The sequence below is a fragment of the Entelurus aequoreus genome, linkage group LG09, assembly GCF_033978785.1.
Source record: "Entelurus aequoreus isolate RoL-2023_Sb linkage group LG09, RoL_Eaeq_v1.1, whole genome shotgun sequence".
NCBI lineage: Eukaryota > Metazoa > Chordata > Actinopteri > Syngnathiformes > Syngnathidae > Entelurus > Entelurus aequoreus.
In genome coordinates, this window is record NC_084739.1 from 67,510,750 (window position 1) to 67,537,508 (window position 26,759).

The following is a 26,759-nucleotide window of genomic DNA, read 5'->3' on the forward strand; positions in this document are numbered from 1 at the left end:
GTTTGTTTGTTTTATTACACATTTTTTTATGCCTTTTATAAGTAGATTTTTTATATTTTATATATTTTATATATTTTATATATTTTATATATTTTATACTGTATATTTTTATATATATTTTATATATTTTATAGATTTTTTAAAAGCTTTACTGTAAAATTGGAATTTGTTTTTTTACTGTAAATTAAAAAAAATACAGTAAAAGTTTGAGCTGCCAGGTTTTTGTGGGTTGTTATACCAACTGTATTACTGTAAATGCCAAAAAGACATCACAGTTTATTACAGTAAAAAAAGTACTGTAAAAAAAATTGAAAAACAGTACTGCTGTTTTACGGGGGGGGGGGGGGGGGGAAGGCAGCTCAGTGCCAGAATTTTACTGTAAAATGTGTTTTTTTTACTCTAAATAAAAAAAATGCCATATCACAGTAAAATTTTGGCACCTGAGCTGTCAGTTTGTTTGTTTTATTACACCATTTTTTATGCCTTTTATAAGTAGATTTTTTATATTTTTATATTTTATATATTTTATACTGTATATTTTTATATATATTTTATATTTTATAGATTTTTTAAAAGCTAAAATGTAAAATAAATATGCTAAGTTGCAATAGTTTCACCTCAAAATGTAGTGTATATTACTGTAAATGGAAAAAAGAGCACTGCTGTTTTTATGGGGGGGAAAAGGCAGCTTTATTGTAAAATTGGAATTTGTTTTTTTACTGTAAATTTAAAAAAATTACAGTAAAATTTTGGCACCTGAGCTGCCAGGTTTTTTTTGGTTTTTTTTACCGACTGTATATTTTTGGGTGTATTACTGTAAATGCCAAAACAACACAACAGTTTATTAGAGTAAAAAAAAGTACATTTTTTTTCATTTAGAGAAAAATGCTGTAAAAAATTGAAAAACAGAACTGCTGTTTTATGGGGGGGAAAAGGCAGCTCAGTTACCAGAATTTTACTGTAAAATTGACATTTGTTTTTTACGGTAAATAAAAAAAATTACACTAAAATTTTGGCCATTAGCTGCCAGTTTTTTGTTTTTTTACCAACTGTAGATTTTTCAGTGTATTACTGTAAATGCCAAAATGGCACCGCAGTTTATTACAGTAAAAAAAGTGCAGTTTTTTTCATTTAGAGAAAAACGCTGTAAAAAATGGAAAAACAGTACTGCTGTTTTATGAAAAAAAAATGAAAAAAAGGCAGCTCAGTTGCCAGAGTTTTACTGTAAAATGTTTTTTTTACTGTAAATTAAAAAAAAAGCCATTTTACAGTAACATTTTGGCACCTGAGCTGTCAGTTTGTTAGTTTTGTTGTACCGCAAATCAACAAGTGTATATTTTTCAGTGTATTACTGTAAATGCCAAAACGACACCACAGTTTATTACAGTAAAAAAAAGTACAGTTTTTTTAATTTAGAGAAAAATGCTGTAAAAAATGAAAAAACAGTACTGCTGTTTTATAGGGGAAAAAAAGAAAAAAAAACCGCTCAGTTGCCAGAATTTTACTGTAAAATGTGTTTTTTTACTGTAAATAAAAAAACTGCAATTTTACAGTAAAGTTAGTTTTTTTGTTTTTTACTGCAAATCAACAAGTGTAGATTTTTCCGTGTATTACTGTAAATGCCAAAACGACACCACAGTTTATTACAGTAAAAAAAGTAAAGTTTTTTTCATTTAGAGAAAAATGCTGTAAAAAATGGAAAAACAGTACTGCTGTTTTATGAAAAAAAAAAGGCAGCTCAGTTGCCAGAATTTTACTGAAAATGTGTTTTTTTTACTCTAAATAAAAAAAATGCCATTTTACAGTAAAATTTTGGCACCTGAGCAGCCAGTTTGTTTGTTTGTTTTTTACCGCAAATCAACACTACTGTATATTTTTCCGTGTATTACTGTAAATGCCAAAACGACACCACAGTTTATTACAGTAAAAAAAAGTACAGTTTTTTTCATTTAGACAAAAATGCTGTAAAAAATGGAAAAACAGTACTGCTGTTTTATAGAGCAAAAAAAGAAAAAAAAGGCAGCTCAGTTGCAAGAATTTTACTGTAAAATTAATTGTTTTACTGTAAATAAAAAAACTGCAATTTTACAGTAAAGTTTGTTTTTTTGTTTTTTACTGCAAATCAACAAGTGTAGATTTTTCGGTGTATTACTGTAAATGCCAAAACGACACCACAGTTTATTACAGTAAAAAAAGTAAAGTTTTTTTCATTTAGAGAAAAATGCTGTTAAAAAATGGAAAAACAGTACTGCTGTTTTATGAAAAAAAAGGCAGCTCAGTTGCCAGAATTTTACTGAAAATGTGTTTTTTACTGTAAATAAAAAAAATGCCATTTTACAGTAACATTTGGCACCTGAGCTGCCAGTTTGTTAGTTTTGTTGTACCGCAAATCAACAAGTGTAGATTTTTCGGTGTATTACTGTAAATGCCAAACGACACCACAGTTTATTACAGTAAAGAAAAGTACAGTTTTTTTCATTTAGAGAAAAATGCTGTAAAAAATGTAAAAACAGTACTGCTGTTTTATAGAAAAGAAAAAGAAAAAAAAAGGCAGCTCAGTTGCCAGAATTTTACTGTAAAATGTGTTTTTTTACTGTAAATAAAAAAAACTGCAATTTTACAGTAAAGTTTGTTTTTTAGTTTTTTACTGCAAATCAACAAGTGTAGATTTTTCCGTGTATTACTGTAAATGCCAAAACGACACCACAGTTTATTACAGTAAAAAAAAGTACAGTTTTTTTCATTTAGAGAAAAATGCTGTAAAAAATGGAAAAACAGTACTGCTGTTTTATGAAAAATAAAATAAAAAAGGCAGCTCAGTTGCCAGAATTTTACTGAAAATGTGTTTTTCACTGTAAATAAAAAAATGCCATTTTACAGTAAAATTTTGGCACCTGAGCTGTCAGTTTGTTAGTTTTGTTGTACCGCAAATCAACAAGTGTATATTTTTCGGTGTATTACTGTAAATGCCAAAACGACACCGCAGTTTATTACAGTAAAAAAAAGTGCCGTTTTTTTCATTTAGAGAAAAATGCTGTAAAAAATGAAAAAACAGTACTGCTGTTTTATAGGGAAAAAAAAGAAAAAAAGGCAGCTCAGTTGCCAGAATTTTACTGTAAAATGTGTTTTTTTTACTGTAAATAAAAAAACTGCAATTTTACAGTAAAGTTTGTTTTTTTGTTTTTTACTGCAAATCAACAAGTGTAGATTTTTCCGTGTATTACTGTAAATGCCAAAACGACACCACAGTTTATTACAGTAAAAAAAGTAAAGTTTTTTTCATTTAGAGAAAAATGCTGTAAAAAATGGAAAAACAGTACTGCTGTTTTATGAAGAAAAAAAAAAGGCAGCTCAGTTGCCAGAATTTTACTGAAAATGTGTTTTTTTTACTCTAAATAAAAAAAATGCCATTTTACAGTAAAATTTTGGCACCTGAGCAGCCAGTTTGTTTGTTTGTTTTTTACCGCAAATCAACACTACTGTATATTTTTCCGTGTATTACTGTAAATGCCAAAACGACACCACAGTTTATTACAGTAAAAAAAAGTACAGTTTTTTTCATTTAGACAAAAATGCTGTAAAAAATGGAAAAACAGTACTGCTGTTTTATAGAGAAAAAAAAGAAAAAAAAGACAGCTCAGTTGCAAGAATTTTACTGTAAAATTAATTGTTTTACTGTAAATAAAAAAAACTGCAATTTTACAGTAAAGTTTGTTTTTTTGTTTTTTACTGCAAATCAACAAGTGTAGATTTTTCGGTGTATTACTGTAAATGCCAAAACGACACCACAGTTTATTACAGTAAAAAAAGTAAAGTTTTTTTCATTTAGAGAAAAATGCTGTTAAAAAATGGAAAAACAGTACTGCTGTTTTATGAAAAAAAAGGCAGCTCAGTTGCCAGAATTTTACTGAAAATGTGTTTTTTACTGTAAATAAAAAAAATGCCATTTTACAGTAACATTTGGCACCTGAACTGCCAGTTTGTTAGTTTTGTTGTACCGCAAATCAACAAGTGTAGATTTTTCGGTGTATTACTGTAAATGCCAAACGACACCACAGTTTATTACAGTAAAGAAAAGTACAGTTTTTTTCATTTAGAGAAAAATGCTGTAAAAAATGTAAAAACAGTACTGCTGTTTTATAGAAAAGAAAAAGAAAAAAAAGGCAGCTCAGTTGCCAGAATTTTACTGTAAAATGTGTTTTTTTTACTGTAAATAAAAAAAACTGCAATTTTACAGTAAAGTTTGTTTTTTAGTTTTTTACTGCAAATCAACAAGTGTAGATTTTTCCGTGTATTACTGTAAATGCCAAAACGACACCACAGTTTATTACAGTAAAAAAAAGTACAGTTTTTTTCATTTAGAGAAAAATGCTGTAAAAAATGGAAAAACAGTACTGCTGTTTTATGAAAAATAAAATAAAAAAGGCAGCTCAGTTGCCAGAATTTTACTGAAAATGTGTTTTTCACTGTAAATAAAAAAATGCCATTTTACAGTAAAATTTTGGCACCTGAGCTGTCAGTTTGTTAGTTTTGTTGTACCGCAAATCAACAAGTGTATATTTTTCGGTGTATTACTGTAAATGCCAAAACGACACCGCAGTTTATTACAGTAAAAAAAAAGTATCGTTTTTTTTTCATTTAGAGAAAAATGCTGTAAAAAATGAAAAAACAGTACTGCTGTTTTATAGGGGAAAAAAAGAAAAAAAGGCAGCTCAGTTGCCAGAATTTTACTGTAAAATGTGTTTTTTTACTGTAAATAAAAAAACTGCAATTTTACAGTAAAGTTTGTTTTTTTGTTTTTTACCGCAAATCAACAAGTGTATATTTTTCCGTGTATTACTGTAAATGCCAAAACGACACCACAGTTTATTACAGTAAAAAAAAGTACAGTTTTTTAAATTTAGACAAAAATGCTGTAAAAAAATGGAAAAACAGTACTGCTGTTTTATAGAGAAAAAAAAGAAAAAAAAGGCAGCTCAGTTGCAAGAATTTTACTGTAAAATTAATTGTTTTACTGTAAATAAAAAAACTGCAATTTTACAGTAAAGTTTGTTTTTTACTGCAAATCAACAAGTGTATATTTTTCGGTGTATTACTGTAAATGCCAAAACGACACCACAGTTTATTACAGTAAAAAACGTGCAGTTTTTTTCTTTTCGAGAAAAATGCTGTAAAAAATGGAAAAACAGTACTGCTGTTTTATAGAGAAAAAAAAGAAAAAAAAAGGCAGCTCAGTTGCAAGAATTTTACTGTAAAATTAATTGTTTTACTGTAAATAAAAAAACTGCAATTTTACAGTAAAGTTTGTTTTTTTACTGCAAATCAACAAGTGTATATTTTTCCGTGTATTACTGTAAATGCCAAAACGACACCACAGTTTATTACAGTAAAAAAAAGTACAGTTTTTTTCATTTAGACACAAATGCTGTAAAAAATGGAAAAACAGTACTGCTGTTTTATAGAGAGAAAAAAAAAGGCAGCTCAGTTGCAAGAATTTTACTGTAAAATTAATTGTTTTACTGTAAATAAAAAAACTGCAATTTTACAGTAAAGTTTGTTTTTTACTGCAAATCAACAAGTGTAGATTTTTCGGTGTATTACTGTAAATGCCAAAACGACACCACAGTTTATTACAGTAAAAAAAAGTACAGTTTTTTTCATTTAGAGAAAAATGCTGTAAAAAATGAAAAAAACAGTACTGCTGTTTTATAGGGAAAAAAAAGAAAAAAAGGCAGCTCAGTTGCCAGAATTTTACTGAAAATGTGTTTTTTTACTGTAAATTTAAAAAATGCCATTTTACAGTAACATTTTGGCACCTGAGCTGCCAGTTTGTTTGTTTGTTTTTTACTGCAAATCAACACTACTGTATATTTTTCCGTGTATTACTGTAAATGCCAAAACGACACCACAGTTTATTACAGTAAAAAAAGTACAGTTTTTTTCATTTAGAGAAAAATGCTGTAAAAAATGGAAAAACAGTACTGCTGTTTTATGAAGAAGAAGAAAAAAAAAAAAGGCAGCTCAGTTGCCAGAATTTTACTGTAAAATGTGTTTTTTTTACTGTAAATAAAAAAACTGCAATTTTACAGTAAAGTTTGTTTTTTTGTTTTTTTACTGCAAATCAACAAGTGTATATTTTTCGGTGTATTACTGTAAATGCCAAAACGACACCACAGTTTATTACAGTAAAAAAAAGTACCGTTTTTTTCATTTAGAGAAAAATGCTGTAAAAAATGAAAAAACAGTACTGCTGTTTTATGAAAAGAAAAAAAAAAGGCAGCTCAGTTGCCAGAATTTTACTAAAAATTTGTTTTTTACTGTATTTAAAAAAAACTGCAATTTTACAGTAAAGTTTGTTTTTTTGTTTTTTTACCGCAAATCAACACTACTGTATATTTTTCGGTGTATTACTGTAAATGCCAAAACCACACCGCAGTATATTACAGTAAAAAAAGTACAGTTTTTTTCATTTAGAGAAAAATGCTGTAAAAAATGTAAAAACAGTACTGCTGTTTTATGAAAAAAAAAAAAAAAAAAAGGCAGCTCAGTTGCCAGAATTTTACTGTAAAATGTGTTTTTTTTACTGTAAATAAAAAAACTGCAATTTTACAGTAAAGTTTGTTTTTTTGTTTTTTACCGCAAATCAACACTACTGTATATTATTCCGTGTATTACTGTAAATGCCAAAACCACACCACAGTTTATTACAGTAAAAAACGTGCAGTTTTTTTCATTTAGAGAAAAATGCTGTAAAAAATGGAAAAACAGTACTGCTGTTTTATGGAAGAAAAAAAAAAAAAAAGGCAGCTCAGTTGCCAGAATTTTACTGAAAATGTGTTTTTTACTGTAAATTTTAAAAAATGCCATTTTACAGAAACATTTTGGCACCTGAGCTGCCAGTTTGTTTGTTTGTTTTTTACCGCAAATCAACACTACTGTATATTTTTCTGTGTATTACTGTAAATGCCAAAACGACACCACAGTTTATTACAGTAAAAAAAAGTACAGTTTTTTCATTTAGAGAAAAATGCTGTAAAAAATGGAAAAACAGTACTGCTGTTTTATGGAAAAAAAAAAAAAAGGCAGCTCAGTTGCCAAAATTTTACTGTAAAATGTGTTTTTTTACTGTAAATAAAAAAAACTGCAATTTTACAGTAAAGTTTGTTTTTTAGTTTTTTACTGCAAATCAACAAGTGTATATTTTTCGGTGTATTACTGTAAATGCCAAAACGACACCGCAGTTTATTACAGTAAAAAAAAGTACAGTTTTTTTCATTTAGACAAAAATGCTGTAAAAAATGGAAAAACAGTACTGCTGTTTTATAGAGAAAAAAAAGAAAAAAAGGCAGCTCAGTTGCAAGAATTTTACTGTAAAATTAATTGTTTTACTGTAAATAAAAAAACTGCAATTTTACAGTAAAGTTTGTTTTTTACTGCAAATCAACAAGTGTAGATTTTTCGGTGTATTACTGTAAATGCCAAAACGACACCACAGTTTATTACAGTAAAAAAAAGTACCGTTTTTTTCATTTAGAGAAAAATGCTGTAAAAAATGAAAAAACAGTACTGCTGTTTTATAGGGGAAAAAAAGAAAAAAAAGGCAGCTCAGTTGCCAGAATTTTACTGAAAATGTGTTTTTTACTGTAAATTTAAAAAATGCCATTTTACAGTAACATTTTGGCACCTGAGCTGCCAGTTTGTTTGTTTGTTTTTTACCGCAAATCAACACTACTGTATATTTTTCCGTGTATTACTGTAAATGCCAAAACGACACCGCAGTTTATTACAGTAAAAAAAAGTACCGTTTTTTTCATTTAGAGAAAAATGCTTTAAAAAATGAAAAAACAGTACTGCTGTTTTATAGGGGAAAAAAAGAAAAAAAAAGGCAGCTCAGTTGCCAGAATTTTACTGTAAAATGCGTTTTTTTACTGTAAATAAAAAAACTGCAATTTTACAGTAAAGTTTGTTTTTTACTGCAAATCAACAAGTGTAGATTTTTCGGTGTATTACTGTAAATGCCAAAACGACACCACAGTTTATTACAGTAAAAAAAAGTACCGTTTTTTTCATTTAGAGAAAAATGCTGTAAAAAATGAAGAAACAGTACTGCTGTTTTATAGGGGGGAAAAAGAAAAAAAAGGCAGCTCAGTTGCCAGAATTTTACTGAAAATGTGTTTTTTACTGTAAATTTAAAAAATGCCATTTTACAGTAACATTTTGGCACCTGAGCTACCAGTTTGTTTGTTTGTTTTTTACCGCAAATCAACACTACTGTATATTTTTCCGTGTATTACTGTAAATGCCAAACTGACACCGCAGTTTATTAGAGTAAAAAAAAGTACCGTTTTTTTCATTTAGAAAAAAATGCTGTAAAAAAACAACAGTAAATGTCACAATTTGACCATGAAATCTATTGCTACTTTTACATTGCACACTTTGATGGATAACTTGCTTTGAAATCATTAATATTAGTATTTACTTCTATTTAAAAAAATGGTTTGAATGTTTGATCATATATTTTTGCATAACTACACAATATTTAAGTTAATGCCATTACATGGAGTACATATGTTGTTTCTCTCCCAAAATAGAAAGAAAGAATACATTTAGTAAGAAAAGTTACAGTACTTTATTGATACATATTATTTCCAGGCTTTCCAGGGCCAAATAAAATGAAGTTTGAGTTTGACACCAGTGATCTAACCCCATCCAAACCCTAAACTCCACCCTTTGTCGCTCGCCCATCAAAAATAAATTTTTCACCTATTTAAAACAGGTTATATATATAAAGCGTGCATTTTGAAATGTTAGTAGTATTGTTGACATTTTGAAGCACTTACATGGAAACCCTGGAGTGATTTATTACGAGAGGGGCTTTGCGAGGAGTCAAATTTGGCGATTCATTTGTTTGGCTCATCAGCAGCAGATGTGCAGTCAGATTAGCAGAGGTCACATGACTGCCGTTGAACGCAGTGCAGATGTACTCATGTCACCGCATCACTATGTGGCCCTGGGGGGGGGGGAAAGGTCAGACGGAACGCCGACATTTCCACGAAGAACAACCTTTGCATGTCTGTGTGCGGATGTTGAAAAGTGGCTGTTTGTCATTAACTTTGATTCAAATCTCACCACAGTGGAAAGTCCAAATGGTGCTGGATGGAAAGCAGGGACCAGAGTGACGATACAAAGCAGGGACCAGAGTGACGATACAAAGCAGGGACCAGAGTGTCGATACAAAGCGGGGACCAGAGTGACGATACAAAGCAGGGACCAGAGTGACGGTACAAAGCAGGGACCAGAGTGACGATACAAAGCAGGGACCAGAGTGACGGTACAAAGCAGGGACCAGAGTGACGGTACAAAGCAGGGACCAGAGTGACGGTACAAAGCAGGGACCAGAGTGACGATACAAAGCAGGGACCAGAGTGACGATACAAAGCAGGGATCAGAGTGACGGTACAAAGCAGGGACCAGAGTGACGGTACAAAGCAGGGACCAGAGTGACGGTACAAAGCAGGGACCAGAGTGACGATACAAAACGGGGACCAGAGTGACGGTACAAAGCAGGGACCAGAGTGACGATACAAAGCGGGGACCAGAGTGACGGTACAAAGCAGGGACCAGAGTGACGGTACAAAGCAGGGACCAGAGTGACGGTACAAAGCAGGGACCAGAGTGACGGTACAAAGCAGGGACCAGAGTGACGGTACAAAGCAGGGACCAGAGTGACGGTACAAAGCAGGGACCAGAGTGACGATACAAAGCAGGGACCAGAGTGACGATACAAAGCAGGGATCAGAGTGACGGTACAAAGCAGGGACCAGAGTGACGGTACAAAGCAGGGACCAGAGTGACGATACAAAGCAGGGACCAGAGTGACGATACAAAGCAGGGATCAGAGTGACGGTACAAAGCAGGGACCAGAGTGACGATACAAAGCAGGGACCAGAGTGACGATACAAAGCAGGGACCAGAGTGACGATACAAAGCAGGGACCAGAGTGACGATACAAAGCAGGGACCAGAGTGACGATACAAAGCAGGGACCAGAGTGACGATACAAAGCAGGGACCAGAGTGACGATACAAAGCGGGGACCAGAGTGTCGATACAAAGCGGGGACCAGAGTGACGATACAAAGCAGGGACCAGAGTGACGATACAAAGCAGGGACCAGAGTGACGGTACAAAGCAGGGACCAGAGTGACGGTACAAAGCGGGGACCAGAGTGACGGTACAAAGCAGGGACCAGAGTGACGGTACAAAGCAGGGACCAGAGTGACGGTACAAAGCGGGGACCAGAGTGACGGTACAAAGCAGGGACCAGAGTGACGGTACAAAGCAGGGACCAGAGTGACGGTACAAAGCAGGGACCAGAGTGACGGTACAAAGCAGGGACCAGAGTGACGATACAAAGCAGGGACTAGAGTGACGATACAAAGCAGGGACCAGAGTGACGGTACAAAGCAGGGACCAGAGTGACGGTACAAAGCAGGGACCAGAGTGACGATACAAAGCAGGGACCAGAGTGACGGTACAAAGCAGGGACCAGAGTGACGGTACAAAGCAGGGACCAGAGTGACGATACAAAGCAGGGACCAGAGTGACGGTACAAAGCAGGGACCAGAGTGACGGTACAAAGCAGGGACCAGAGTGACGATACAAAGCAGGGACCAGAGTGACGGTACAAAGCAGGGACCAGAGTGACGGTACAAAGCAGGGACCAGAGTGACGGTACAAAGCAGGGACCAGAGTGACGGTACAAAGCAGGGACCAGAGTGACGGTATAAAGCAGGGACCAGAGTGACGATACAAAGCAGGGACCAGAGTGACGGTACAAAGCAGGGACCAGAGTGACGGTACAAAGCAGGGACCAGAGTGACGGTACAAAGCGGGGACCAGAGTGTCGATACAAAGCAGGGACCAGAGTGACGGTACAAAGCAGGGACCAGAGTGACGGTACAAAGCAGGGACCAGAGTGACGGTACAAAGCAGGGACCAGAGTGACGATACAAAGCAGGGACCAGAGTGACGGTACAAAGCAGGGATCAGAGTGACGGTACAAAGCAGGGACCAGAGTGACGGTACAAAGCAGGGACCAGAGTGACGGTACAAAGCAGGGACCAGAGTGACGGTACAAAGCAGGGACCAGAGTGACGGTACAAACAGGGACCAGAGTGACGATACAAAGCAGGGATCAGAGTGACGGTACAAAGCAGGGACCAGAGTGACGGTACAAAGCAGGGACCAGAGTGACGATACAAAGCAGGGACCAGAGTGACGATACAAAGCAGGGACCAGAGTGACGGTACAAAGCAGGGACCAGAGTGACGATACAAAGCAGGGACCAGAGTGACGGTACAAAGCAGGGACCAGAGTGACGGTACAAAGCAGGGACCAGAGTGACGATACAAAGCAGGGACCAGAGTGACGGTACAAAGCAGGGACCAGAGTGACGATACAAAGCAGGGACCAGAGTGACGGTACAAAGCAGGGACCAGAGTGACGGTACAAAGCAGGGACCAGAGTGACGGTACAAAGCAGGGACCAGAGTGACGATACAAAGCGGGGACCAGAGTGACGGTACAAAGCAGGGACCAGAGTGACGGTACAAAGCAGGGACCAGAGTGACGATACAAAGCAGGGACCAGAGTGACGGTACAAAGCAGGGACCAGAGTGACGGTACAAAGCAGGGACCAGAGTGATGGTACAAAGCAGGGACCAGAGTGACGGTACCCACAGGAAACCAACATTGAACTCGGTGCAACATAAGAAAATGTCTTACTTATAAAATAAAACATACAACTTGTCAAGGATTTCATCGAAATCTCGCTACAGTAAAACTGATTTTGGTAAAAAAGTATACATTCTCCATTGCAGATGAATGTTTTTTAAAGTTGATCAAATATATTGTACAGAGTAGGGTTGTCTCCATGCCAATATTTTGGTACCAGTTCTAAGATGTATTTCGATACATAAAAGGGGACCACGCAAAATGTCATTATTGTCTTTATTTGAACAACAAATGTTAGTGTACATGAAACATATGTTTATTATTGTCATTTAGTCCTTAAATAAAATAGTGAACATACTAGACAACTTGTCTTTTAGTAGTAAGTAAACAAACAAAGACTCCTAATTAGTCTGCAGTAACATATTGTGTCATTTATACACCTATTATTTTGTACACATTATGAGGGACAAACTGTAAAAAATTGATTATTAATCTACCTGTTCATTTATTGTTAATATCTGCTTATTTTCTGTTTTAACATGTTCTATCTACACTTCTGTTAAAATGTAATAATCACTTATTCTTCTCTTCTTTGATACTTTACATTAGTTTTGGATGATACCACACATTTAGGTATCGATGCGATACCAAGTAGTTACAGGATCACACATTGGTCATATTCAAAGTCCTCATGTGTCCAGGGACGTATTTACTGACTTTATAAACATAATATGATTTTTTTTTTTAAAGGAAAAAAGTTTTTGTGACGATAAAAATGTAAAGTAGTAGTATCGACTAGATACGCTCCTGTACTTGATATCATTACAGTGTAGATCCACCCATGACATTTGTTTACATTCAGGAGCGCTAGCTTTTGTTAGCGGTGAGCTATTGTATCCTCCTACGGTGCGTAGTGAAGCATGTTTAGCTATTCCTCGTCCTCCAGTGACAATGATCCATTTTTTACAGTTTGTCCCTCATAATGTGTACAAAATAATAGGTGTATAAATGACACAATATGTTACTGCAGACTAATTAGGAGTCTTTGTTTGTTTACTTACTACTAAAAGACAAGTTGTCTATTTTATTTAAGGACTAAATGACAATAATAAACATATGTTTCATGTACACTAAGATTTGTTGTTGAAATAAAGACAATAATGAAATGTTTTGTGGTGTTCTTATTACAGAAGTATCGAAAAGTATCGAAATACATTTTGGTACCAATACCGGTACCAAAATATTGGTATCGATACAACCCTACTCACTATTTTGATAAAAAATATATATTTTTAATAACTCTAAAATTATAAGTATACCTTTAAATCGCCCTGTATTGTTTTTCTGACTGCCAATAAAAAAAAAAATGTTTGGTTCAAATAAAGACACTAAAGAAATTTTTTTGTGGTCCCTTTTATTTAGAAAAGTATCAAAGTATAGAAATACATTTTAAAATATTGGTATCGAGACAACCCTAGTTCACATGTGCAGCATCTATTAAGTACAATAATGCCTATAAAACACCACTAGGTAGCAGTTTTGCTTTATTTTAGTCGTATTATTTTGCAATGTTAAGATGTTACTTAAAACAATGTTAAAAAGGTGTTTGTGTTGTGTTCACAGGGGAAAACTAACAAAGTAATTCACTTTACATTGAAAACATTTTTTTTTAAATGCATGTGGAGGGGGGGCGTGGTCTGCGGGCGAGTAGATTGCCCAGCTGGGGATTGTTATCTAATCACCCGTCGCCCTTATTAGCAGCAGCCGGCACGAGAGACGTGGTTGGAGTTGGAGCCAGAGGGAGACACACGCCCTCCTCAAACCCCACACCCCCCACCGACACCCCAATCTCCCGAATTCGGAGGTCTCAAGGTTGGCAAGTATGGTGTAAGGACCAGCCTCGAAGTCAGCGGCAGGTGAGTAGATTGCCCAGCTGGGGCTTGTTATCTAATCACCCGTCCCCCTGCCCTTATTAGCAGCAGCCGGCACGAGAGACGTGGTTGGGGTTGGAGCCGGAGGGAGACACACGCCAGAGACAAATATATATTGCTGGAGGGCAACCTCTACAATGCACTTTTATATGACTTCCTATGGGGGTTTGTTTTCTGGTGGTATGGTGCCCCCTATTGATTTGGGAGTGCAAACGAGGGTTAGCTCGTCCGGACCAATGACATCATTCACATTTACAGTTGGCAGCTTGCATTACGCTACAATGACTGTCCGTCTTCTTTATGCGAGTGCTGCGCATTTGAATGGAAGGCATCATTTACGACTCGAGCAGCGTGCGCCAAAGTTGAACCTGCTCTGACCCCTTCAATTTCAGTGAATTCTAGCTATAAATATACTCCTCCCCACTAAACCCCCGCCCACTCACCCCTCCAATGTCTCGAATTCGGAGGTCTCAAGGTTGGCAAGTATGGTTTAAGGACCGGCCTCGAAGTCAGCGGCAGGTGAGTAGATTGCCCAGCTGGAGCTTGTTATCTAATCACCCGTCGCCCTGCCCTTATTAGCAGCAGCCGGCACGAGAGACGTGGTTGGAGTTGGAGCCGGAGGGAGACACACGCCAGAGACAAATATATATTGCTGGAGGGCAACCTCCACAATGCACTTTTACATGACTTCCTAAGGGGATTTGTTTTCTGGTGGTATGGTGCCCCTTTTTGATTTGGAGTGCAAACGAGGGTTAGCTCGTCCGGACCAATGACATCATTTACATTTACAGTTGGCAGCTTGCATTACTGTCCGTCTTCTTGATGCGAGTGCTGCGCATTTGAATGGAAGGCATCATTTACGACTCGAGCAGCGTGCGCCAAAGTTGAACCTGCTCTGACCCCTTCAATTTCAGTGAATTCTAGCTATAAATATACTCCTCTCCCCCTTACCGCCCCCCTCAAACCCCACACCCCCCACCGCCACCCCAATCTCCCGAATTCGGAGGTCTCAAGGTTGGCAAGTAGGGTGTAAGGACCGGCCTCGAAGTCAGCGGCAGGTGAGTAGATTGCCCAGCTGGGGCTTGTTATCTAATCACCCGTCGCCCTTATTAGCAGCAGCCGGCACGAGAGACGTGGTTGGGGTTGGAGCCGGAGGGAGACACACGCCAGAGACAAATATATATTGCTGGAGGGCAACCTCCACAATGCACTTTTACATGACTTCCTACGGGGATTTGTTTTCTGGTGGTATGGTGCCCCCTATTGATTTGGAGTGCAAACTAGGTTTGGCTCATCCAGACCAATGACATCATTCACATTTACAGTTGGCAGCTTGCATTACGCTACAATGACTGTCCGTCTTCTTTATGCGAGTGCTGCGCATTTGAATGGAAGGCATCATTTACGACTCAAGCAGCGTGCGCCAAAGTTGAACCTGCTCTGACCCCTTCAATTTCAGTGAATTCTAGCTATAAATATACTCCTCTCCCACTTACCGCCCCCCTCAAACCCCACACCCCCCACCGCCACCCCAATCTCCCGAATTCGGAGGTCTCAAGGTTGGCAAGTAGGGTGTAAGGACCGGCCTCGAAGTCAGCGACAGGTGAGTAGATTGCCCAGCTGGGGCTTGTTATCTAATCACCCGTCCCCCTGCCCTTATTAGCAGCAGCCGGCACGAGAGACGTGGTTGGGGTTGGAGCCGGAGGGAGACACACGCCAGAGACAAATATATATTGCTGGAGGGCAACCTCCACAATGCACTTTTACATGACTTCCTACGGGGATTTGTTTTCTGGTGGTATGGTGCCCCCTATTGATTTGGAGTGCAAACTAGGTTTGGCTCATCCAGACCAATGACATCATTCACATTTACAGTTGGCAGCTTGCATTATGCTACAATGACTGTCCGTCTTCTTTATGCGAGTGCTGCGCATTTGAATGGAAGGCATCATTTACGACTCAAGCAGCGTGCGCCAAAGTTGAACCTGCTCTGACCCCTTCAATTTCAGTGAATTCTAGCTATAAATATACTCCTCCCCACCCCACCCCACCCCACCCCCACCCCAATCTCCCGAATTCGGAGGTCTCAAGGTTGGCAAGTATGGTTTAAGGACCGGCCTCGAAAACAGCGGCAGGTGAGTAGATTGCCCAGCTGGAGCTTGTTATCTAATCACCCGTCGCCCTGCCCTTATTAGCAGCAGCCGGCACGAGAGACGTGGTTGGAGTTGGAGCCGGAGGGAGACACACGCCAGAGACAAATATATATTGCTGGAGGGCAACCTCCACAATGCACTTTTACATGACTTCTTAAGGGGATTTGTTTTCTGGTGGTATGGTTCCCCTTTTTGATTTGGAGTGCAAACGAGGGTTAGCTCGTCCGGACCAATGACATCATTCACATTTACAGTTGGCAGCTTGCATTACTGTCCGTCTTCTTGATGCGAGTGCTGCGCATTTGAATGGAAGGCATCATTTACGACTCGAGCAGCGTGCGCCAAAGTTGAACCTGTTCTGACCCCTTCAATTTCAGTGAATTCTAGCTATAAATATACTCCTCCCCACCCCACCCCACCCCACCCCACCCCCACCCCAATCTCCCGAATTCGGAGGTCACAAGGTTGGCAAGTATGGTGTAAGGACCGGCCTCGAAGTCAGCGGCAGGTGAGTAGATTGCCCAGCTGGGGCTTGTTATCTAATCACCCGTCGCCCTTATTAGCAGCAGCCGGCACGAGAGACGTGGTTGGGGTTGGAGCCGGCGGGAGACACACGCCAGAGACAAATATATATTGCTGGAGGGCAACCTCCACAATGCACTTTTACATGACTTCCTACGGGGATTTGTTTTCTGGTGGTATGGTGCCCCCTATTGATTTGGAGTGCAAACTAGGTTTGGCTCATCCAGACCAATGACATCATTCACATTTACAGTTGGCAGCTTGCATTACGCTACAATGACTGTCCGTCTTCTTTATGCGAGTGCTGCGCATTTGAATGGAAGGCATCATTTACGACTCAAGCAGCGTGCGCCAAAGTTGAACCTGCTCTGACCCCTTCAATTTCAGTGAATTCTAGCTATAAATATACTCCTCCCCACCCCACCCCACCCCACCCCCACCCCAATCTCCCGAAATCGGAGGTCTCAAGGTTGGCAAGTATGGTTTAAGGACCGGCCTCGAAGACAGCGGCAGGTGAGTAGATTGCCCAGCTGGAGCTTGTTATCTGATCACCCGTCGCCCTGCCCTTATTAGCAGCAGCCGGCACGAGAGACGTGGTTGGGGTTGGAGCCGGAGGGAGACACACGCCAGAGACAAATATATATTGCTGGAGGGCAACCTCTACAATGCACTTTTACATGACTTCCTACGGGGATTTGGTGCCCCCTATTGATTTGGAGTGCAAATGAGGGTTAGGTCGTCCGGACCAATGACATCATTCACATTTATAGTTGGCAGCTTGCATTACTGTCCGTCTTCTTGATGCGAGTGCTGCGCATTTGAATGGAAGGCATCATTTACGACTCGAGCAGCGTGCGCCAAAGTTGAACCTGCTCTGACCCCTTCAATGCCTCCTTCTTCTTCTGTGAATCTCATCATTGTGCATGAGAAAGGTGGGCGGGGGGCCGGGCCGGGGTCTGTTTAAAAGCACACTGCTCAATGGCTTCTCATTGACAGAGAGGCTGCTGAAACACTGCAGAGTTGTCCCGCAGAGACTTTGCCTTAACGATTTCCCGTGCCAATTTCAAGTCTTATCCATCTGCAAACACAAAGCACCTCTTGACCCGCCCGAGGTGGAGCAATATGTGCATCAGTTAACCCCTTCACCCCCCAACCACACACACATGTAAACACTCATGCAGACGCACACACCCGAGAAGTCCCCGGAGCTGACATGAAGACACGCGTAAACACACTCCCTTAGGTTCAGGCGCAACACTGGAAGGGTTTCCACTTGCCACGTGGACCTCCTTCTCCATCTGCTTTTCACATGCACTACACTCCCGACCGAGCACTGCGCCTCTCCTCCCTCTCACCCTCGCTCTCGGCCTGGCTCGCTCGCCGCTTCATTTTGCACACAAAACTGTGGCAAAAATAGCAGCGGAGGAGTAGAGACACCAACATGTATCAGGACTAGGACTAGGGTACCAAAATGTACCAAACCCCAAAAAGCAGTGACGTTGTCACGTTGTGTAAATGGTAAATAAAAAGAGAATACAACAAATCCCTTTCAACTTATATTCAATTGAATAGACTGCAAAGACAAGATATTTCATGTTCACACTGGAAAACATTGGTATTTCTTGCAAATATTAGCTCATTTGGAATTTGATGCCTGCGACATGTGTCAAAAAAGCTGGCACAAGTGGCAAAAAAGAGTGAGGAAGTCGAGGAATGCTCGTCAAAGACTTATTGGGAACATCCCACAGGTGAACGGGCTAATTGGGAACAGGTGGGTGCCATGATTGGGTATAAAAGCAGCTTCCAGTCGTTCACAAACAAGGACGGGGGCGAGGGTCACCACTTTGTCAACAAATGCCTGAGCAAATTGTTGAAGAACAACATTTCTCAACAAGGAATTTAAGGATTTTACCATCTACGCTCCGTAATATCATCAAAAGGTTCAGGGAATCTGGAGAAATCACTGCAGGTAAGCGGCAAGGCCGAAAACCAACATTAAATACCAGTGACCTTCGATCCCTCAGGCGGTACTACATCAAAAAGCCACATCAGTGTGTAAAGGATATCACCACATAGGCTCAGGAACACTTCAGAAAACCACTGTCAGTAACTACAGTTGGTCGCTGCATCTGTGAGTGCAAGTTAAAACTCTACTATGCAAAGCCAAAGCCATTTATCAACAACACCCAGAAACGTTGCCGGCTTTGCTGGGCCCCGAGCTCATCTAAGATGGACTGATACAAAGTGGAAAAGTGTTCTGTGGTCTGACGAGTCCACATTTCAAATTGTTTTTGGAAACTGTGGACGTTGTGTCCTCCGGACCAAAGAGGAAAAGAACCATCCGGACTGTTCTAGGGTCAAAGTGTAAAAGGCAGCATGTGTGATGGTATGGGGGTATATTAGTGCCCAAGGCATGGGTAACTTACACATCTGTGAAGGCACCATTAATGCTGAAAGGTACATACAGCTTTTGGAGCAACATGTGTTGCCATCTATGCAACGTTATCATGGACGCCCCTGCTTATTTCAGCAAGACAATGCCAAGCCACATTGAAAATGTGTGAAGGCTAAAATATGAGAAGGGAGACTGTTGAACAACTTAAGCTGTACATCAAGCAAGAATGGGAAAGAATTTCACTTCAAAAATGTGTCTCCTCAGTTCCCAAACCTTTACTGAGTGTTGTTAAAAGGAAAGGCCATGTAACACACTGGTAAAAATGCCTTTTTTTACAATGTGTTGCTGCCATTAAATTCTAAGTTAGTGATTAATTGCAAAAAAAAATGAACATGAAATATCTTGTCTTTGCAGTCTATTCAAATGAATATAAGTTGAAAAGGATTTGTTGTATTCTCTTTTTATTTACCATTTACACAACTTCACTGCTTTTGGCTTTTGTACTATAGCTCTCAATGAAGCAGGCTGAAGCTGAAAGCCTACAAAAAGCTGATGTATCGACATGCATGTTTTTCCAACTTGAGAATACGGTCAAAAAGTACGTATTGTACAAACTCAGACGTGCTACTCTTCTCAGGTCATGCAGTGTTATTAAAGAAGATGGAATAGAGATATCAGACACAAGTAACATAACGCTAGGCCAGGGGTCGGCAACCTTTACCACTCAAAGAGCCATTTTGGAAAGTTTCACAAATTAAAGAAAACAATGGGAGCCACAAAAAAAATTTGAAAATTTAAAATGAAAAACACCGCATACAAAGCTTAAATTGCTTTGCGCTATGTTAACCAGGGGTCTCTGACACACGCACCGACACGCATCTTAATAAGGAAATTTAATGTTAGTGCGGCCCGCGACTTTTAATTGAACGGCGCTTGATAGCGTCTTTCTTGCCAACACTCTCAATTTTCCGGGAGACTCCCAAATTTCAGGACGTGCTGGCACTGCTTTTAGCGCCCTCTACAGCCTGCCCAAACAGCGTACCTGCTTGGCCACATGTTGAATGTAGCTTTTCCTTGATCACGTAAGTGCCAGCAAGGCATACTTGTTCAACAGCCACACAGCTTACACTGACGGTAGTCGTACAAAAACAACTTTAACACTGTTACGTTACAAATATGCGCCACACTTTGAACCCACACCAAAAAAGAATGACAAACACATTTCTGGAGAACATCTGCACTGTAACATAAACACAACACAACAAATACCCAGAATCCCATGCAGCACTAACTCTTCCGCTCAACCGACGCACGGAGAGGGGGGGGGTTGATGTGTGGGGGGATTTGGTGGTAGCGGGGGTGTATAATGTAGACCGGAAGAGTTAGGGCTGCATGGGATTCTGGGTATTTGTTGTGTTGTGTTACGGTGTAGATGTTCTCCAGAAATGTTTTTGTCATTCTTTTTTGGTGTGGGTTCACAGTGTGGCGCATATTTGTAACGTAACAGTGTTAAAGTTAACTTTTTAACTTTAACTTATACGGCCACCGTCAGTGTAAGCTGTGTGGCTGTTGAACAAGTATGCCTTGCTGTCGCCTACGTGTGCAAGTAAAAGCAACATATAACATGTGGCCGGGCTGGCACGCTGTTTGTAAATGCTATAGAGGACAATTAATGCAGTGCCTTGATTAAGTAATTAGAGTGAAAATAGGATAATATTTACCCTGGGAGATTTCTAGGAGAGGCAGTCTGCTGGGAAAATCGGGGGGGGTCGTTGGAAAACCGGGAGGGTCGGCAAGTATGCAGCTGAGCCGCATCAGAGTGGTCAAAGAGCCGCATGCGGCTCCGGAGCCGCGGGTTGCCGACCCCTGCGCTAGGCAGACCACTAATGGTGGAGTTAGGGAGGTCTATTGTCTCCAAGTGTGTTAACCACAAATGTTTTCATCTCCTTGTCATGTTTCATGCTTGCCAGGTAAGCACACATCCTCGTCCGCAGCCTCGGACCGCTTACAGTTTTGTGGCAAACGGCCGCATTCTGGCGCTGGGCGAAGAGCGTCCTGGCAGTGTGTAATTATGGAAAAGCATGAAGATGCAGCTACAGCACAAACTCCACCGCAGTCTGCCGGAGGAGAGAGGTCAGTGCTTTGTCCGTGCTAACGACGGCCAATGCGACGGGGCGCTGGTCAAAGGTTTGCGGATCGGTAAAGGCATAAACACATGGACATCTGAGAAGAAGCACAGCTCATGAAATGCTAATTAAGACTAAATGACGCACTTTCCAGGCTGCATGGTACGCAGACAGAATGGAGGTTACTGGACGGAAATGTTTCCATTTTGCAGTGTGGCTGGAATTCTTAGTTACATAAAGCATAAGTCTCCCGTATTATACTACTGTGAGTCTTACATAAGTCTGTTGGAAGTAGAATACAACAGAATGGACTTGATTGTCATTATATTTGCATATAACGAGATTAAGGACTCCTTGTGTGGTGTTCGGGTCTGTGGGACCCGTTTTCATTTTTTTATTAAAAGAAAAATGATACAATTAATTAGGGCTGCAACAACTAATCGATTAAATCGATTAAAATCGATTATAAAAATAGTTGCCGATTAATTTAGTCATCGATTCGTTGGATCTATGCTATGCACATGCGCAGAGGCTTTTTTAAAAAAAAAATATATATATATATATATTTTTTTTTTTTAATTTATTTTCTTAAATAAAACTTTATTTATAAACTGCAACATGTACAAACAGCTGAGAAACAATAATCAAAATAAGTATGGTGCCAGAATGCTGTTTTTTTTTCAATAAAATACTGGAAAGGATAGAAATGTAGTTTGTCTCCTTTATCCGATTATTAATCGAGTAATCGAAGTAATAATCGACAGATTAATCGATTATCAAATTAATCGTTAGTTGCAGCCCTACAATTAATTAATTTTTCAAACCGAGACTCACTGACTTTGGCTCATTTTCTCAAACAAATCAAAATGTTCAAACAAACATTTTCCAAAGTGATCACTGCAGACACAAACATGGTCCGATGGTATTCCACAAGATGATGAAAGTGATATTTTTAAGAGACATTTTCCCTAACTTTATTAACTGTATGAACCACTTCTTTCAGCAAAGTTGTTTCCTATCTCTCTATCTGAAGGACTGGAACACCCAAGAACAGAACAGCAATACGACATTTTCTGCTCAAACTCTAAACTCACTCTCACTTCTTTTGATGCTACGCTCAAACTGCTTGATCACGGTGTGGATGAAGCTGCAACCCCTCCTATAGAAACCTTTCACAAGCATCGACCTTCATTGCCATGGAACATGGCTGAAATGTGCCGGATTGCAAAAAGGAAATGTGATGAAATAATATTTAGTGTGTGTCGCACACTAACAGACACAAATATTCACAGCTGCTGTCTAAAACCCCTTGCATACTTTTATTACTGCCTCCTACGCCCCTTTCCCTCTGGTCAACTGAGTCACTCACACTCTTGCACTCCAACAAACACACACACACACACACACACACACACACACACACACTTGCACATCCAACTGCCATAAACTAGGGTTGTCCCGATACTAATATTTTGGTACCCAAATGTATTTTGATATTTTTCTACATAAAGGGGACCACAAAAAATGTCATTATTGTCTCTATTTGAACAAAAAAATCTTAGTGTACATGAAACATATGTTTATTATTGTCATTTAGTCCTTAAATAAAATAGACAACTTGTCTTTTAGTAGTAAGTAAACAAACAAAGACTCCTAATTAGTCTGCTGACGTATGCAGTAACATATTGGGTCATTTATACACCTATTATTTTGTACACATTATGAGGGACAAACTGTAAAAAATTGATTATTAATCCACTTGTTCATTTACTGTTAATATCTGCTTATTTTCTGTTTTAACATGTTCTATCTACACTTCTGTTAAAATGTAATAATCACTTGTTCTTCTCTTCTTTGATACTTGACATTAGTTTTGGATGATACCACACATTTAGGTATGGATCCGATACCAAGTAGTTACAGTATCATACAATAAAATATAATACCTAATAAACCAATACTGATGAAGAAATACGGATGTAAAGGGTAGGTGTCGCGTTGTTTTCTGTTTTAACATGTTCTATTTACACTTCTGTTAAAATGTAATGATCACTTATTCTTCTTTTCTTTGATACTTTACATTAGTTTTGGATGATACCACACATTTAGGTATGGATACGATACCAAGTAGTTACAGGATCATACATTGGTCATATTCAAAGTCCTCATGTGTCCAGGGACATATTTACTGACTTTATAAATATAATATGAATTTTTAGTGTAGATCGTAGATCCACCCATGGCATTTGTTTACATTCAGGCATGCTAGCTTTTGTTAGCGGTGACGGCGGTGAGCTATTGTATCCTCCTACGGTGTGCAGTGAAGCATGTTTAACTATTACTCGTCTACTTGTAAGAAACATACTTTATTTGTCACCATGGAGACAAGGATTCGTGATTTAGAAGTAGCTAAAACACTGCGGCTGGACGTTAGCCGCAGGCTCGCTAGCCATGTCTTAAAGCAGCTCTTCCTGAGGGAGTTTCAGTGTTATAACTTCACCTTTATCTTTACTTTTTACACCAAAAATGCGCCCGTTCTCCCTTTCCTGTCTACACACTGTGTCTGCTTGTAAGTACTCTGTGTGTGTGCGCTGCCGAACATGCTCCTCTGCTCCTAGAACCAGCAATGTCATGCCCGTTAAAAAAAAGAAATAATAATAATTGGGAACCGGTACTTTTCAAGCAGAGTATAGTACCGTTTTTGATTCTTTAGTACCGCGATACTATACTAGCGCCGGTATACCGTACAACCCTAGTGCTAACAGGTATTAACATCTTCAAAAAACATATCAAAACATTGTTTAAATGCAATCAAGCGGATGAAAACATCAGACAATTGTAAAAACAAAAAAATCAGAACCTTACCTGATTTGCGTCTGCCGGAGCCTCCACAGTCTCTGCAGAAGAAGCAACACAGGAGAGACATGGTCATTAGCATGGATGCAGCTTCAAACTGAAAGTGAACACCATCTATTTGCGGGATGGTCCCGATGCACTTGGCACACACACACAGCAGGCCTAACCCTCAGTGAGAATGCAGGACTTGACCCACTACCACCAGGGAGGGAGTGGGCTCCACATGAACAACCAGTCACAGGGTTATTTCTTGGGAGTATTAATAGATGATAAAATGGACTGGAAATCTCATAGACAAACTATACAACAAAAAGTGGCAAAAAACATTTCTATAATTAATAAAGCAAAATACGTCCTGGGTCAAAAATCACTTCATATTCTCTACTGCTCGCTAGTGTTACCATATCTGAGTTATTGTGTAGAAATATGGGGAAATAACTACAAATGTGCGCTACATTCGCTAACCATGTTACAAAAAAGATCAATTAGACTGATACATAATGTTGGATATAGAGCAGTGGTCCCCAACCTCAAGAATTTTTTTTTTTTTTTTTAATTAAATCAACATAAAAAACACAATATATACATATTGTGTATGTGTATGTCAATATAGATCAATACAGTCTGCAGGGATACAGTCCGTAAGCACACACGATTGTATTTCTTTATGGGGAAAAAAAAATAAAAAAATAAAAAAATAAAATAAAATAAAAAATAAAAAATCAGGGGGGTGGTTGGGGGCGGGGGCATGGTTGGGGGAGTGGTTAAGAGGGGAGGAGTATATTTACAGCTAGAATTCACCAACTTGAGTATTTCATATATATTTGATGTATATATATACTAGAGATGTCCGATAATATCGGCCTGCCGATATTATCTGCCGATATATGCGTTAAAATGTAATATCGGAAATTATTGGTATCGTTTTTTTATTATCGGTATCGTTTTTTTTTTTTAGTTTTTAAAAAAAAATTTTTTTTTAATTAAATCAACATAAAAAACACAAGATACACTTACAATTAGTGCACCAACCCAAAAAACCTCCCTCCCCCATTTACACTCATACACACAAAAGGGTTGTTTCTTTCTGTTATTAATATTCTGCTTCCTACATTATATATCAATATATATCACTACAGTCTGCAAGGGATACAGTCCGTAAGCACACATGATTGTGCGTGCTGCTGCTCCACTAATAGTACTAACCTTTAACAGTTAATTTTACTAATTTTCATTCATTACTAGTTTCTATGTAACTGTGTTTATATTGTTGTACTTTCTTTTTTATTCAAGAAAATGTTTTTAATTTATTTATCTTATTTTACTAATTTTTTTAAAAAGTACCTTATCTTCACCATACCTGGTTGTCCAAATTAGGCATAATAATGTGTTAATTCCACGACTGCATACATCGGTTGATATCGGTATCGGTTGATATCGGTATCGGTAATTAAAGAGTTGGGCAATATCGGAATATCGGATATCGGCAAAAAGCCATTATCGGACATCCCTAATATATACATATATGTATGAAATACTTGACTTTCAGTGAATTCTAGCTATATATATATTTTTTTTTTTTACTTATTTTATTATACATATAAATAAAATAAATACTTGAATTTCAGTGTCCCGGAGGCTATCCAGTAGATGGCAGTATTGTCCTGTTTAAGAGTGTCACAACATTGCTGTTTACGGCAGACGAACTGCTTTACGGTAGACGAAAACGTGACTGCTGTTGTTGTGTGTTGTTACCGCGCTGGGAGGACGTTAATGAAACTGCCTAACAAAAAACCCACATAAGAAACCAAGAACTCGCCCTCGATCATTCTACAGTTATAACGTGATTGGGCAGGCACGCTGTTTATATCGTGGGAAAGGGGACGTGAAAACAGACTGTCGCCGCTGTCCCCACTCAGGTCCGCATGGAGCTGGAGGGGGCGTGGTCTCCAGCTCCGGCTGAATTCCGGGAGATTTTCGGGAGAAAATTTCTTCCGGGAGGTTTTCGGGAGAGGCGCTGAATTCCGGGAGTCTCCCGGAAAATCCGGGATGATTGGCAAGTATTTTCTAAATGAATGGGGGCTATGTAAACAGCCATTGTTTTCTGTCACATTAGCACACAAAAAAATGATGCCTCTGGCTTGGACTGGTCCTGGATCGAGCTTGGGCAGGTCTTGGATGACAATAGATAACCCCTTCCATCTCTTCCCATCGTACACAGCGGGATTTTCCAAGTCTTTGGCTTGGTGCAACAAAGACAGCCTCTTGTCTGTTCACTGGGAACTCAAAGAACGGAAAGTTTTTTGATAATTTGCATACAATTTTTCTGACAATGTACTGATATGATCCAGTTTAAGAGGTTGTTGAAATTAATAGTGTTTACAAAGTAAAAGGAAGAATTAGGAGAAATACATTCTCTGAACCTTTTGATGATATTACGGAGCGTAGATGGTGAAATCCCTAAATTCCTTGTTGAGAAATGTTGTTCTTAAACAATTTGCTCAGGCATTTGTTGACAAAGTGGTGACCCTCGCCCCGTCCTTGTTTGTGAACGACTGAGCATTTCACGGAAGCTGCTTTTATACCCAATCATGGCACCCACCTGTTCCCAATTAGCCTGTTCACCTGTGGGATGTTCCAAATAAGTCTTTGACGAGCATTCGTCAACTTTCTCACTCTTTTTTGCCACTTGTGCCAGCTTTTTTGAACCATGTCGCAAGCATCAAATTCCAAATGAGCTAATATTTGCAAAAAATAACAAACTTTACCTGTTTGAACGTGAAATATCTTGTCTTTGCAGTCTATTCAATTGAATATAAGTTGATAAGGATTTGTTGTATTCTCTTTTTATTTACCATTTACACAACGTGACAACTTCTCTGGTTCTGGTTTTGTAATAATATTATTCATGAGATATCATGACAATTTGGACACCCTTAATCATGATAGGGTAAAAAAGCTTTTTTTCAGTTGACAGAGAACAATGATGCAGAAGTAAATAATATTAACATCATGTGTTCAAGTTGTGGCGTTAGTGAGTCTGT

The 26,759-nt window shown here is 38.7% G+C and overlaps 1 protein-coding gene across 2 annotated transcripts in view; it reads right to left on the reverse strand.

The window, feature by feature from the left end:
- Positions 1 to 26,759, reverse strand: part of LOC133657640 (SH3 and PX domain-containing protein 2A-like) — a 180,114-nt gene that overhangs the window by 91,039 nt on the left and 62,316 nt on the right. For both annotated transcript variants that reach the window (XM_062059206.1, XM_062059205.1), the window contains exon 6: positions 23,725 to 23,756. In XM_062059206.1, the coding sequence (XP_061915190.1) occupies positions 23,725 to 23,756 (32 nt within the window). The remainder of the gene's footprint in view (positions 1 to 23,724; positions 23,757 to 26,759) is intronic.